The sequence below is a fragment of the Haliotis rufescens genome, unplaced genomic scaffold (assembly GCF_023055435.1).
Source record: "Haliotis rufescens isolate VD_foot unplaced genomic scaffold, xgHalRufe1.0.p SCAF_6, whole genome shotgun sequence".
Lineage (NCBI taxonomy): Eukaryota > Metazoa > Mollusca > Gastropoda > Lepetellida > Haliotidae > Haliotis > Haliotis rufescens.
In genome coordinates this window covers 17,689,059-17,706,274 of record NW_025964334.1, presented here as the reverse complement: position 1 = coordinate 17,706,274, position 17,216 = coordinate 17,689,059, and the positions used below count along the sequence as shown (strand labels likewise).

The 17,216-nt window shown below is 43.6% G+C and overlaps 1 protein-coding gene across 1 annotated transcript in view; it reads right to left on the bottom strand.

Moving 5' to 3' along the window:
- Positions 1–592: 592 nt before the first annotated feature.
- The window catches only part of LOC124140560 (fibrinogen-like protein 1), a 34,423-nt gene continuing 17,799 nt past the window's right edge, over positions 593–17,216 (bottom strand). Inside the window, exon 2 of the mRNA XM_046508194.2 lies at positions 593–1,396. Coding sequence (XP_046364150.2) covers positions 696–1,396 — 701 coding nt within the window. The 3' untranslated portion in view covers positions 593–695. The remainder of the gene's footprint in view (positions 1,397–17,216) is intronic.

Below are 17,216 nucleotides of genomic sequence, written 5' to 3'. Positions count from 1 at the left end.
GTGAGATTATAGTTGTGATTCTAGAGGTGTAATGAAAGCGAAATATATGTTGTGTGCTAATCCCGAATTGATCGACAAAAAGAGTTATGTTACCCACAGAATATAGATATTCTGAAACGAAAATCTGGCACATAAATTATAACGATCGTTCCATAATTTGTTTTAATCCTCAAAAAACGACGGTTTCTGTGATCATGTTGTATAATAGTTAGAAGCACTCCTTCCATTTTCTATCATGATTTAATGTGTGCTGGTGTTTATTTTTGCTGAAGAAGGATTTTTTTAATAAAAAAATATCAAACAAGTTTAATGTGTTCAAGAAATGTGCCTTGTACATGTTGTGTTCTTTACACTAATTTTGGTAAAGTTCTGGTTTTTTATCTCCCCATTACAAATACACAGCGGTTTGAGAAGGAAAGTAAACGTTTTTGTGTCTGTCTCTTTCGTTACCTGCTGAATCAGTATGTGTGAAGCCATCAAGTCCACATCATCATTATTATTATTTGTGTTCTGTTGTCGATAAATTAATAATTATGACCACAACATTATTTCGGTAATAAATACTATGTTTTTCTAATAACGTATTCCTGGGGAGGGTATAATATAGATATATTTATTTGCTATACATATAACACTCATACAGGAAAATACAAAAGAACCTTTCACGGACGGATGTAGATAAACTCATGCATTCACTACCAAAATACATCTACAACTGTTTCGTTCACCCTCTGTATTTTAAGTGTCGTCCTTTTTAAGGATTGTTCAATGTTTGGCCAATAGATATCATCCCTCGATCTGGTCCTGCTGTTCACGTTCTCGTACCCACCGTCGTAGTAGCGGCCGTTGAAGTTGGCGTTCCGAACACACGTAGAGAACCACCAACCACAATGAAATTTAACTGCACAGTTTCCACGCATGCGCGTTGTGACATGGTCGTAGGTCAAAAAAGGCCCCGCATGGACCCTTAGTCCACTTCCGCCAAAACCCGTATAAGAAAAGTAGTCCTGAGGCACGTGAAGCCTGTAGTGAGATGTCTCATTGTCAACCCGGAAGTAACTACTCTGGGAGAAGTAGTGCGCACTCACATCGTCCTCCTTGCTGGGGTCGGGCCAGTCCCACATGTCTATACCTAACCCGTACGCCCTCTGGCGGGTTAAGAGATGGATTTTTTCATTCCCCAGCCAGAACTCCGAGGTAAGGTTTCCGAAGCCGTGTTTGTAATCCTCCCACTTCCTGAAGAAGTTGAGGGAGCCGTCGAACCGACGTTGGATGAGGGTCCACGCGGAGGTGGCGTGGAACTCGCACACGACGGTGAAGTGGATGGAGGAACCGTTTGGTCTGATGTGGTAGGTCCCATTGGTGGAGAACCCCAGGTCCCGGATGTCTTCACAATCTGGAACAGATGAGACACTTTGATTGCGATACTTAGATCAGACACGTTGATATATATACATAGGTTGACCGCTGTGATAGAGATGTGTTGAAGAGACACTATCATTGATAGAAATAGTGAGTGAGTGAGTGAGTTTGGTTTAACGCCGCTTTTAACAGTATTCCAGTTATATCGCGGTATGTCAGCTTAATGTGGGAGGAAAGCCCGAAGTGATGCAGGTCTCAGACGTTTACCACTTCGGTAAAACCCACGAGCACGGGTATGGTGCTGACAAACCTAGAAACATAATTGGGACGAACCGGGATTCGAACCCACAATCATAGGTTTCTGGCGTGGCCAAGGGACGCAACTCTGTACAGCGAATCGCTGCGCCTTAGACGACTGGGCAATGATAGAAATAGATACTATCCATACTGATAGATGAGACACAGTGATTTAGACATTTAATTAGAAACAAACAGACAAGACAGTTTGAGATACGTAGAAGAGACATTATCGTTGACACAAATGGCTACAACAAGTGGCAGTAGTACTTCTACACGTTAACCACCACTACAACTGCGTACAATATTACTTCTCTTTCTACGCTGTTACTTTAGTAGTACACAAAGAGACAATTTCGGTTTTTTTCGTTTCAAGGCTCCTTTTGTTACATGTAGTGGCAGTAAACAAACACAAGGCTCTAGTAACTTCAGACACTTCTGATAAATATCCTGTTTAAATGAGGCAAACCACCCAGCTGGTCATTTAGCAACACTGGACAACCGTGCACACCACCCAGCTGGTCATTTAGTAGCACTGGACAGCCATACACACCACCCAGCTGGTCATTTAGCAGCACTGGACAGCCGTGCACACCACTCAGATGGTCATTTAGCAACACTGGACAACCATACAAACCACCATGCTGGTCATTTAGCAACACTGGACAACCGTGCACACCACCCAGCTGGTCATTCAGCAACACTGGACAACCATACACACCACTCAGATGGTCATTTAGCAACACTGGACAACCATACACACCACTCTGCTGGTCATTTAGCAACACTGGACAACCATACACACCACCCACCTGGTCATTTAGCAACATTGGACAACCGTGCACATCACCCAGATGGTCATTCAGCAACACTGGACAACCATACACACCACCCAGCTGGTCATTTAGCAACACTGGAAACCGTGCACACCACTCTGCTGGTCATTTAGCAACACTGGACAACCATTCACACCACCCAGCTTGTCATTTAGCAACACTGGACAACCGTGCACACCACCCAGCTTGTCATTCAGCAACACTGGACAACCATACACACCACCATGCTGGTCATTTAGCAACACTGGAAACCGTGCACACCATTCTGCTGGTCATTTAGCAACACTGGACAACCGTGCACACCACTCTGCTGGTCATTCAGCAACACTGGACAACCGTGCACACCACTCTGCTGGTCATTTAGCAGCACTGGACAACCGTGCACACCACTCTGTTGGTCATTTAGCAACACTGGAAACCGTGCACACCACCCAGCTGGTCATTCAGCAACACTGGACAACCATACACACCACCATGCTGGTCATTTAGCAACACTGGAAACCGTGCACACCATTCTGCTGGTCATTAAGCAACACTGGAAACCGTGCACACCACTCTGCTGGTCATTTAGCAACACTGGACAACCATACACACCACCCAGCTGGTCATTTAGCAACACTGGACAACCGTGCACATCACTCTGCTGGTCATTTAGCAACACTGGACAACCGTGCACACTACCCAGCTGGTCATTTAGCAACAATGGACAACCGTGCACATCACTCTGCTGGTCATTTAGCAACACTGGACAACCGTGCACACTACCCAGCTGGTCATTTAGCAACACTGGACAACCGTGCACACCACTCTCCTGGTCACTCAGCAACACTGGACAACCATACACACCACCCAGCTGGTCATTTAGCAACACTGGAAACCGTGCACACCATTCTGCTGGTCATTTAGCAACACTGGACAACCGTGCACGCCACTCTGCTGGTCATTCAGCAACACTGGACAACCGTGCACACCACTCTGCTGGTCATTTAGCAGCACTGGACAACCGTTCACACCACTCTGTTGGTCATTTAGCAACACTGGACAACCATGCACACCACTCTGCTGGTCATTTAGCAACACTGGCGACCATACACACCACCCAGCTGGTCATTTAGCAACACTGGACAACCGTGCACACCACTCTGCTGGTCATTTAGCAGCACTGGACAACCGTTCACACCACTCTGTTGGTCATTTAGCAACACTGGACAACCATGCACACCACTCTGCTGGTCATTTAGCAACACTGGCGACCATACACACCACCCAGCTGGTCATTTAGCAACACTGGACAACCGTGCACACCACTCTGCTGGTCATTTAGCAACACTGGACAACCGTGCACACCACTCTGCTGGTCATTTAGCAACACTGGACAACCGTGCACACCACACAGCTGGTCATTTAGCAACACTGGACAACCGTGCACACCACCCAGCTTGTCATTTAGCAACATTGGACAACCGTGCACACCATCCAGCTGGTCATTTAGCAACACTGGACAACCGTGCACACCACTCTGCTGATCTCTCAGCATTAACGGTCATCCAACTCGAGTATACAAGAGCATAGATATAGCTTATGGGTGTCAGCTTTCAACAAAATCGTTGAAACCTATTTCCCTCAAACATATTCAGCATAATTCATTCTGAATAGTTTTTTCCAACTGCTCAGTTACATTCTGTTTGAACAGATCATGAAGTACAACACGTTGTATCGGAACAGACACATTATTATCCGATAACAAACATTGTAATATAATGTACGTCTTGGTCTCCGAGTTTGTGCCTCTTAAGATTCCGGTATTCGTGCCAATCTAAATATCTAGGACGCTTTCCCGTTGAACCCTTGCCTGCTTTGCACTCGTTTGACCCTGATGTCATCACGATACACTAAGAGCCTTCAGATACGTGCTCGAATCACCATAATCCAGATTGACGCTCTTGTAAATACAGAATACAGTGTTGGTCTGTTTCGTGACAAATTAAAATCTAAGCCTATCACATTGTAGGTTTTATACGATATCCTGACGTTTTTCTTCAAATGTATGAGTCTTTTTTTAAGTGTGTTGTGTCCTGAGGACAATCCTTGGGTACAGATGCTTTCTTTGAGTGCAATGACCCGTGGCTTCCAGCTTAATTGACCCGTGAAGATCGGGTTAGAAAAGGTCTTCACCAACCCATGCTTGTCGTAAGAGGCGACTAACAGGATCGGGTGGTCAGGCTCGCTGACTTGGTTGATGCATGTCATCGTATCCCAATTGCGTAGATCGATGCTCATGTAATCAATCACTGGATTGTCTGATCCAGACTCGATTATACACGGCCGGTATACAGATGGAATATTGCTGACGTTAAACAACAAACAAAACAATGTAACTTCACAAACAGTTGGTCTCCACACAGTTCACTGTGAAAAGGTACGTTCTTTAGGCGTGTTGGTTTCGTGTGTTCGAATCCCAGATACCCCCGATTATGTTTCATATTGCTGGACTATTGCTAAGTGCGGCGTTAAACAACAAACAAACAAAACAAAACAAATTCTCGCCTAAGTGTTCATTCACGGCAAGATTTGGCCTTTACAAGTACTTGGAACCGAGTCGAATATTACACCTCGGGTATTCGAGTTGAGGTCACACCACAGTAGGACTGGGACGGGTAACTCGGGTACTCGGGTCGGGTGGGTACTGAGTAGGTACCCACAGGACTACCCGGACACGTGGTTAGTCACGTGATATATTGTTTAATGGCAAACTTATCTGGAACTCCATGGTTGCGCTACTAGTCACAAATGTTAACATTTCTTTCTGACTATCCACACATTCCTTCTCACTTTATGTTTTTGAATAAAGATAAAACTTAAGTCAACTTCAGTGTATGCATGACAAGTTCGTTTTATACGAGTATCTAAATACATTTTGCCAGTCATTTTGTTTTTACGGTCAATCTGTTCCCAATTGGACATTTGGACCTATCTCTTGAGACCTACAGCCGATACCCGTGTAGGGTCGGGTAATAGTGGGGTGGGTACCCGGGTAGTAAATTTGGACTCGTCTCAGCCCTACACCAGAGACACTCGAATTTCGAGTATCACACATCCAGTACCCGAGTTGAAGTCGAGTATCACACTGCCAGTCGTCGAGTTGATATCGAGAAGCATATTCAACCAACACGATGACACGTGACCGCCTATTTAACCAGGAAATGGGATTCCAAATTTCATAATTTACCAGAGGCAACCTAGACCTAGTGTTGCTGTTGTGTAATCACGCTTCATACTTTATGACGGGCGTCAGCTAGACGAGAGTACGGCGTGACCTCTACCTTGCTACCCCACCGGCAACATCTCGAGACTGTGAACGTTGTGTACGTTCAGTATGCTAGAGTGAGTGGGTGACGCCACTTTAGTTTTTAGAAGCTTTAAAACGGGCACACGACAGTGAGATTCAAATATTTTACTGGAGATTAAATCTGCTCTTTGCGCGTGAAATATCCTGTGCTGATAGAGTCTTTTGGAATACCGGAGCAGACTAGGGCCCTAGCATCCGGCGCATGTCGTAAGGGCAGACCCGTGAAGATCCGGGGTAGAATAGGTCTTCAGCAACCCATGCTTGCTGTAAAAGGTGACTATGCTTGTCGAAAGAGGCTACTAACGGGATCGGGTGGTCAGGCTCGCTGACTTGGTTGATGCATGTCATCGTATCCCAATTGCGTGGATCGATGCTCATGATGTCAATCACTGGATTGTTCGGTCCAGACTCGATTATTTTCAGACCACCGTCATAAAACTGGAATATTGCAGAGTGCGGCGTTAAACAACAAACAAACAAACAAACAAGCGTAAGAGCAGACTAAAATGAGTACTTGTGGTTAGGATGTTTAGCCTGACTGAATCTGTGTCACCGTAACCCGGCGGTGTTCCTCGGTGCTCGTGCTGTCAACCATTGGTTTGTCAAGCCCCGATTCATTTGTTCACAAGGACCCGTGATATTTTAAATTACTCAGACCGGAGTGTGAAACAACATTTACTTATTGATCAGCAAATGATGAACTTCTAATCCTGCAATTGTAGAAATATATTCGTTCTTGGTCTTGGTATTATTTGAGGGAAGGTAACATGACGACAGTTATTCATATACAACACTGATACACAGGATGATAATTTTTTTGGAAGTCAAGAAAATACCCGAAATTCTTGAGTTGTTTCGGACCTGCATATGTACCTATCTAACGTATCAAACACAACAGCAGGTTTTCATTTGTTTGGTTGTGAGTGTAGGAGCGCCTGTGATGTCAGCTGATGTCTGTTTACCTACACCGCTGTGAAGGTTGGTTGTCACGGAAATAGCACCACTGCCAACCTGTTACGGCATCTGCATGGGGGGCATCTCAAATAAACAGTGGCTTATTCTCTGATATTTATATTTTTTCATAATATTGTCGAAACGCGTTTATCCTTTGTGTGTATGATGATGCTGATGATGTTGATGATGATGATGATGTTGATGATGATGATGATGATGATGATGTTGATGATGATGATGATGATGATGATGATGATGAGGAGGATGAAGAGGAGGAGGGTAATAAAGGTTTCTGATGATATCTACAGCACAGTTTGCCTTAAAAAAATGTATTTTTGTATTGTCCTGTAAACTTGCTGACTGCGACCGCCGCCATTTGGCTGGAAGCTGACCGTAAACAAAAATAAACCGACTGCGTCGTACAACAACATTCGTTAGCGCACCTGCACTTGACATTTCCTTTCTTCGTTAGGAAACATAGAGAGAGAAAACACACGAAAAATACACCTTTTTTACAGACTGAATTAGATTATTTAGATCGTTAATCAGATGGTGTTGAGAAGAAAAACAACATACACTTCTTGTGTTTCAGCAAGTCGTAAATAACATTAGATGACTCGAATTTCTATGATGAAACACAGTTTACATACTGACTGTCGATGTTGCCACTTAAGAAACAGGCCAAACAATTATCGGGTATGAAAAATGTTCCAGATAGAGGTTCCAGATAGACACAGCATGTGCTGATTAACAGTAATGAGACGGAGTGAACAGATATACGGCCCCTCTCGGTGTTCTTGCAATATGAGTTAATCGCCAAGTAATTGGCCATGGTGTAAACATGCACGTGTTTTAACGGCTTAGCATTCTTGTTACAAAACTGCACGTGTGGCAACGCCATCACAGCGCTGACAGCGAGGAGCAACACGTGCCTGCCACGGCTGTCGCGTAGTCCGATACTGCAGGTCTCTACACAGACTCTAGTGTGGACTCCATGCAGCGTTGAAGCAGCCAGTAACGTGAAGATGACGTTTTTTTCAGTCACCAACGCCTGCTGTTTATAAGTGAGGGTGCAAACCCCGCCCTACACTGAATCCTGAATACCATCTAATTTTTCACTGTGAGTCTTATTGCTCATCCCTGATTCCGAATACTACTTAACACAAATTTCAAAAGCAATGATTTGTTTGTTTGTTTGTGTTTAACGCCGCGCTCAGCAATATTCCAGCTATATGACGGCGGTCTGTAAATAATCGAGTATAGACCAGACAATAAAGTGATTGACATCATGCGCATCGATCTACGCAATTGGGATATGATGACATGCAATCAACCAAGTCAGCGAGCCTGACCATGTGATCCCGTTAGTCGCCTCTTACGACAAGCATGGGTTTCTGAAGACCTATTCTTACCAGGAATCTTCATGGGACTCAAAAGCATTGAGAAAAGGGTGATATCAGAAGTTAAATTACTGAAATAATATCGAAACAATATCATCCATGAAGGATCTTTATTCGTTCACCATTATTATTTTTGTAAAATGTTGAATCTGCGAACCGAATACGATTATATTTGCGTCCCGCGTACCACTCTGCAAAGTCCTGAAAACCCTCTAAATAAACAACCGAATCCCGCGTACAAAAATGGGGTTGACAGCCTCATTAATTGGGGTTGCTTGGTACTTGCGACAGGTTGGTAGATGGTGTGGGGATCTTATAAGAGAGGGCATTGTGCGGGATAGTGAGTGGAGGTACTCTTAAACTAATGAATCTCCCCACAATATACAGTGACACCTCTATAGTCCCAACCCCGCTCGTCTGGACACTTGATGGGTATTTCAATACGTAACCAAAGGAACATTGCTCCGTACCCATAATCCATTCTACCGGAACTAAATTAACCGGGCGAAATCACTTGGAACGGTGAAGTCTGGATTAACGAGGTTTCAAACTAGTCGTTTAGGGGTCTTCTCAAAACCAGCGATACAAACCCCCAATTCTATTCGGATACGTGTTTTGTCATAACTTGAAATTCTGAGAAAACAAGTAATCCTACCAAATGTCCACCTCTCTCGGACTAATGGACTACGGTCCGTGCCTATATTATGCAGACGATTACCAAAATTTCGTCCCTCTATAAAAAGGAAACTTGTAGATAGTGACCATGAATCTCGAACTAATAATGAATTCTACATTCTGTAATATACCTTATCAATTCGTGGCGTCAGGAGTCCGGAGCAGAAGAAGTCACGGTCGCAATGGTTGTCATGAGCATGTCATGAGCAAGTCATGAGCTAACATGAGCATCACCAGGATTTAATTTGTGGCAGTTGAAACTGGCAGTGTCATCCTGCCCTGACGTGGTGGACGGTTCTCGCACTAATTTGCCTCCGGTTATTCACAGTTTGCGGTGTAAACATCATTCAGTATTGGCCATTCAACTTCCCCATCGAGATTAAAAACACAATGGCAGCCTCACTTCTTTTATTTCCTTTTAGTGAAATTTAAAATAAATGGTGTGACTAAGGTGAAACAACAATATTTTCAAAGTTGACTACACGAATTGTCTGCGTGCATTTCAAGTACAGCACTTCGACTGCATGTTGAAACAAAACTAACCATAACCGAAATGTAAGACGAACGAATTGTCAGGATCCTCACTACGTGTGTCGGCAACTCTATTTCCTGGTAATATACACAAGAAGTTATTTCTTTGGAATTGCTTGTTTTGAAGAGAAATAAGCATACATAATCAATCTTTAAAACTGGAATCCATCAGTAATTACTTTCCAAATGTTATTAGTCTATGTTGGAGTGGACGCGGCTTTTGTTGCCGCCTGCAGCAGGCAGATGGTGGTGGAATGCCTGTCGAGCGTGAGCAATACATCTGGTCTGGTTATCTAGGGTTACCGAGTTGCGCGGGGAACTGTCGGGTCGGGGATTTCAGGGAATAAAACTGACTGCAGAGATTTACTTTGAGAATTCAGAACATGCACAAGGTTCCTTGAACCTATTCCGTACCTAACGAGGGGTAATGTACAGAGATGTGTGAATGGTTTAAAGTTGTGGCTAACTTGGAACGAGGAATAACCTGCACATTTTCGACATGGTATTATGTGTGATTAATAACCATATAGGGTGATGTGAATTAGTGACTGTTACTTTAAGGCGCACACGCCAACTCACAGCTTTGTCACAGATCCTGGTAGATGATAGGGCCTAGTTAGAGTGAGTGAGTGAATAAGTTGGGTTTAACAGTATTCCAGTTATATGACGGCGTGGTAGACAGACCAGTAATGGTATCGAACACAAACAATGACCCAGGGGACCTATTCGCGTCCTGAATCCCCCCTCACGCCCCCCCCCCCCCCCCCCTTCCGCCGTAACAAAAAATTCGAGACCATTTGGGTTGCGTAATGGATCAAAAGCTAGTCACAAAGAAACGCACAGATTGAAAACATTCAAATGTCATCCCGATATGCCGTTATTGTTGATATAGTGTGCTTAGGGCTCTTAAATAGAATGGAGTCGTGTTTGAAGATTTAATTAAACGACTTCTCGTTAAGATGTACTAACTCAATGTGCCGCTGAACAGCTGTCGACGACATAATTCCTGTAGCGTGAAAACAAGGTCCGTACGTCGTATCTACGTGATGTGTTAAATTACAACATGGTATCATAGGGTAGAAATAACGTGAGTAATTATGCACCTGCTTAGGGCTAAACTATTAAACTCAATTTCATAGATAATTTACTGTTACAGCCTAGTTTTTGATCACTGACGACAAAAACAGTGTGGATCAAAGCTATCGACATTCGTGACTACTCGTGTCATTACGGGACAAGCCGAAAGGCGTATATTCGTCTCCACTCGCATCTTTCCGTAACAAACAAGAAGATTCTCTCATTCGTGACCAACTCGTGCCATTCCGGGACAAGCTGAATGTAGGTTTAAGAAAAATCCGAGTGGTGACAAAATTGACCTTACCTTTGTTGAGCAAGGACACGAGTTTTCACGAATACAAAGGTTACGGAAAGGGGCGAGTGGTGCGATTTGGTCACAAATTGCTCACGTGATGGTCTCGTTCACGTGGAAAATAAAACGCACTAGATTACAGCCGGCCAGCATTCCCAAAACAATAATCATTCCAGTCTGTTTGTTAGTGCGGGACTTTGTTATTAGGTAACGCCATTTGTTCCACACACAGCACCAAGCTATGCTCGCGAGACATTTTCTGACACGAGTTATTATCTGATTGGTTCCCGAGTTATGTTGGAGCCGGGAGTAGTTCAGTGCACTCTATACGTCCTCCATAATTGCACTCATTTTCAGGGCACTTTGTCACGCGTGGATTCCGTGGCTGAGTACCCCAGTTCCCTCAAATTGTCGTAAGAAATCGGGTCAAGGAATCAAAATGTTCATTGTGTGTCATCGTCCTCAATCGACGTCAGTTGGTGCTCAGAATATCAACCATCGGTTTGTCTGGTCCAGACTTGATTATTTACATGACGCCATGATATACCTTGTCTGTGAAGCAGTTGTTTGGTTGGTTGGTTGTTTAAGGCCGCACTCAGCAATATTCCAGCTTTATGAAGGCGTTCTGTAAATAATCGAGTCTGGACCAGACAATCCAGTGATTGATATCATGAGCATCGATCCACGCAATTGGGATCGATGACATGCTTCAACCAAGTCAGCGAACCTGACCACCCGATCCCGTCAATCGCCTCTTACGACAAGCATATTCGCTTATGAAACAGAGTATAGAAGGAAGCCGAACTTAGCATTTCATTCAGCGCCATGGTATCAGAATACTATTTAGCGCTACGGTAAGTCTATTTAAAGGTATGGAAGTTGCGGTAGTCGTGCAGGTCCCAACAGCTCATTTAGCTTTCTAAATTTCTCCTCCTTTAGTGAGTGAATGATCTTGGTTTAACGCCGGTTTTAACAATATTTCAGTTCTATCGCAACGTATCAAGAAATCCATGACATTTACCAGAAGCCGGGGTATGTTGCGAGCAAACCAAAAATCATAATCAGGGCGAATCTGGAATCGAACCACTATCATAGAATTCTGGCACGCCAAAGGGACACAACTCTTCACAACGAACTGTGGAATCTGAGACGATTGGGCCATTCATGCCCCAAGCTCCTTACAGCGATGATCCTTTCGGGGAGCTCTCTACACTATCGCTGCCACTCGTCACAGCTCCCTACTGCGCTTTACAACTAACGACCGACTAACCATTATGTTTAAAAAACAAGTGGTGATGTCGTGTCGCAGAATAAGTCCTCTCGCGCTAAATTGTTTATATTTTTTGTCAATTTGGCATCTTTCATTTCAACTATAATCAATTTTAATTAGTGTAGTAAAAACGTAGGAGTAAGTTGGGTTTTGGGTTTGAGGAATTATTTTCAAGATTTTTGTAAAATTATTTTCAAGATTTTTGTAATGGCCGAGTCGACACTGGTCATGCCGGGAGAGTAACGAAGGAGTCAGGCACTGGGAAAGAGCTTGCCCTTGTCTGTTTCCAAGATCCTAGAGAAAGGATGAAAATTTAGCCCAGAATGATTTGGCAAGTGTTAGTTGTCTCTGCTCTAGGAATTTAGCATTGTTCTGGGCTCCATTTTGGATTTTAATTTAAATGTTGTAGGAACATGAATATATTTTTTTATTTCTGGGACTATATGTTATTGTAGGCGTGTCCATGTAACCCCCGTAGCTTACAGACACGCAGTGGTTGCCAACCGACTTCTGTATCAGGAATTAATTTATGGGTTTCGTGAAGTTCCTGATAACGGAATTCAAATATAAATTCCGGATTGCCTGGGTGTATGTGCAGCCCGCATATTCCGCCTGATCACACTGTCCGACAAAGCTGCTGATGGGAGGCAAGTAGTCCATCACTGTGATGCTTGACATATTCCTCCGCGGTCATCCCCCAGGCTGTGACTCAGCAATGCTGTGAATGCCCAGTGATAATGTCAGCGTCATGGCCACTCCATCAACGGACAATCTTCACGCTGAGCTGTCTGATGTCCAAATACTTCATCTACCATTAAACAAACATGGCCGTGCGGTATGTGCACTGGGGTGGTTGTACAACTGTTCAGACTTCACAATTCAAGTTGTATACTCCCCAGGGAGTTGAGAATGATAACTGGAATGGAAACGGATCCACTGGTTGGGGATACAATAAAAAAGGCAAATTTGAGCAGATACTAGTACCCGGATACCTGCGGTATATAAATGTATAGTTTAAGTTTAAGTTTATCATAAATAAATACGATTCATTGAGTGAGTCTGTTCAAAGCCACAATAACATTCAAGATAAATCACGGCGGTCTGTACATAATCCTGTCTGGACCAGACAAACCCGTGACTAAAAGCCTGACCAACGATCCACGCCATCCGGTCACGATGACACGCATCAGTCAAGTCACCTAGCTTGACGGCCCGATCGTGTTTACTTTGTTTGTTTGTTGTTTAACGCCGCACTCAGCAATATTACAGCTATATGACGTTGGTCTGTAAATAATTGAGTCTGGACCAGACAATCCATGGGATACGATGACATGCATCAACCATGCCAGCGAGCCTGACCACCCGAATCCGTCAATCGCCTCTTACGGTAAGCATAGTGGCCTTTTATGGCAAGCTTGGGTTGCTGAAGACCTATTCTACCCCGATGTTCACGGGTCGATCGTCTTGAGTCAGCTCTTGGACACACATGACGTACTGCGAACATATTTTCCCAGGATCAACACAGGAATATCGGTCATTGAAGAAGTGCGTCAGTGAAACATACTGATAGATTAGAAAGGTGGCGTATAAACCAATGCGTCGGGATACTTGTCAGAACAGATCTCTATTCCACTCACGACAACGTTCTACTCATAATCCTTACCTATTTGTTTGAGACATTTCTTCAGACAGCGCTTCAAGACAAAGACGGAACATGTTGTATTCAAATACATATTTACTGAGAATAACTTACGTAAGGTGTTAAGGACAGCGCATGCTACCTTCCTAGAACTTGTATTGATCATGTCCACGTTGTGTGAACAAGATACCGTTAAATAAATGATGATTGTATACCCTGTCACACGAACCTGCTACATCTTGCGGTAATGCTTTGACATCGATATAGCAGAGTTCCCAAAGAGTTTGAGACAAAGCTACAAAGTCAGGAAGCGCCTCTTTAAGTGTTCAGGAAGCCAAACCCTTCCATTACGCTGGGGGACTGTTTTGTTTGGCGAGAAAACATAGCCTTTACCATTGTTTTACAGCTCTTTGATAGCACCTGCCAGCCGACTGCTACAGGTTGGTGTTTAGGAAGAAAACACCAGCGTGGGATCCTGTGTGTGTTTGGGCTTTGTGACGTGGCTGCTGACAGAAATAGTGGGGTGAGGACAGAGCGTGGAGGGATTAACACGGACACCCGGGCGATCCAGGTGGCAGGTTGAATGACTTTCCGATTGTCTACGTCATAGCGTTTTTAATACTCACGTGGAGTGACACGTCGACGTGGCTTGGCGTCCTTAGATATTAGATGTATTTGGACATCTCCACGTGGCATGACGTCATTAGGTATTGGATGTACTTGGACATCTCTACCTGGCTTGACGTCATTAGGTATTGGATGTATTTGGACATCTCCACGTGGCTTGACGTCATTAGGTATTGGATACATTTGGACATATCTACGTTGCGTGGCGTCGTTAGGTATAGGATGCATTTGGACATCTCTACGTGACGTGACGTCATTAGGTATTGGATGTATTTGGACATCTCCACGTGGCTTGACGTCATTAGGTATTGGATGCATTTGGACATCTCTACGTGACGTGACGTCATTAGGTGTTGGAGGCATTTGGACATATCTACGTTGCGTGACGTCATTAGGTATTGGATGCATTTGGATATATCTACGTGGCGTCACGTCATTAGGTATTGGATGCATTTGGACATCTCCACGTGGCTTGACGTCATTAGGTAATGGATGCATTTGGACATCTCCACGTGGTTTGACGTCATTAGATATTGGATGTATTTGGACATCTCTACGTGACGTGGCGTCATTAGATATTGGATGTATTTGGACATCTCTACGTAGCGTCACGTCATTAGGTATTGGAGGCATTGGGACATCTCTACGTAGCATGACGTCATTAGGTATTGGATGTATTTGGACATCTCTACGTAGCATGACGTCGTTAGGTATTGGATGTATTTGGACATCTCTACGTAGCATGACGTCATTAGGTATTGGATTTATTTGGACATCTCTACGTAGCATGACGTCATTAGGTATTGGATGTACTTGGACAACCCCATATGAGACCGTATTCCGTCAGTAACAGCCATCTTGCATTTTCCAACACCCACCTAAAATAGTTCACATGAAAAGTCTGGTACAAAAACTCGTTATTCGACACTATTTTGTTTTTTATTATCATTAATTGAGATGTGCGACACAACAATTTTTAAAGAAATGACGTTCGTGACTTTATTAATAACACTTATATAGTAGCCGACAAAAGAGTGGTGTTGAACAGACAGAGTTCATCTGCAAAATAACATTACCGCTATTATAGCTAAAATGCATATTGTTTGTACCTAATCCCCCGAAGAACTAAACAACTAGCAGCAGCAAACGTTTAGTGGCTGTATGAAAACCTCAAAACGGAGGTATTTGATTTACAACATTTTAATTTAATATAAGATAGCTACGCGATCGCAAAGAACAACCAAAGACGAAGCGTGGTCTTTTCGCGATAAAACAATTTTCTATCATGACGTCGTAAATTGCACCACATTATTTTTGAGAGGGAAGTTTCTAGTGAATTGTTCCCCCTAGATGTAGCTATGGACGATAAACGCAATGGACGAACGATTGAATCCAAAAGTGGGAGAGATATTGATAATCCATATTGGGAGAATAGGTGCAGATACTCGACGTGAAAATTGTGAGAATATCCGGGGAATACCAAACTTAAGCCCCTGTTAATAGAATGGCCTTGTCCGACATTGCCGAGGTCAGAATGTATTCATTTCTTAAAATTATCACCCAATCATAAGGCTACTCCCCGGTATATAGCTGGGCGGTGGCGTAGCCTAGTGGTCAAAACGCGACACGCCGAAAACCCGAGTTTGATTCCCTACATGGATGCAATGTGTGAAGCCCATATCTGATGTCCCCAGCCGTGATATTGCTGGAATATTGCTAAAAGCGGGGTAAAACCATACTTACTCATTCCCCTGCTATAAAGCCTTAGTTTTGTCGAGGCCTTAGTCTGTCTTACAGACCCTGATACAAATATATCAAAAATAGCCCATGCAAGTCTATAATGTTTGGCAAGTCTAGATTACTGTAGTATCTGAAAATGAAGAGAGTCTCTGGGCTCCTTTTCATTAAATTTGTATGATGATAATTTAACAACTATTTTTTTTCTGTACAATGTGTTCATTTCAGAGACTAAATGATAGTCTATCGAGGCCGAATCCCATAGTTTCATCCCATGTTATATTCTGTGTATCACGTTCATCACTGAGTCTGTCGGGACTCTGACTTGCTGTAGATTTTCACCTTTACAACCCAGTATTATACCCTGATGTGTTATCTTCACGCTGTGACGCTGGTGTACTTCGTGTTTCTTCTTCAACACAAGGCCACCCATTTTCTCTGAAACCCAATACCCGTTAAATTTGTTTACTTTGCCAGACTGCATTTTGTGAGGTTATCTCCCCTCCATCGGCCTGAACCAATAACTTAGATGAAACTGAGGCTGACGTCCCAGTGTTCCTCTGATGCTCATCTTCACGCACACTTCAACACAGCGGTTGGCGGACAGACTCGCCGTACATAAATTCTCCCCATTATCACGAATAGGCCACAAAAAAACACATCTAGTAGGATGTAGAAGTAGGACCTGAAGCATTCCACGAGACCTACTACAGACTATGAGTGAAATCATGACATAATTTAGGGGGTTTCAAATAGCATTCTTAAAAAATAATTCCCAGAGACAATCTCAAGTTCCTTCTTAACTGGTTCACTGTCTACAATGCGCACAGCGTTGTGTAGGGGACGAGATAACTATCTCTCTAAAACCCATTTCACGCCTGATTTAACACAGATTTCAAACTTGCAAACTTCACACACGCGTTGCCCTGCAGAGAGCCTATTCAGGCGGATTGCTGAAAGTTTTCAAATTCATACCTGGTTCATCGTGAGGTATATTATTTTTCTCTTAGAAGAAAATAGACGGGGCAAGTAGTGTTACTTTCACCAGCTGAAATGAACACATCCTTGTTATGGGACCCGTGAAGATCAGGGTTAGAATAGGTCTTCAGCAATCCAAGAGATAAGAGCCGTAAAAGGCGACTTTGCTGGTCGTAAGGGGCGACTAACGGG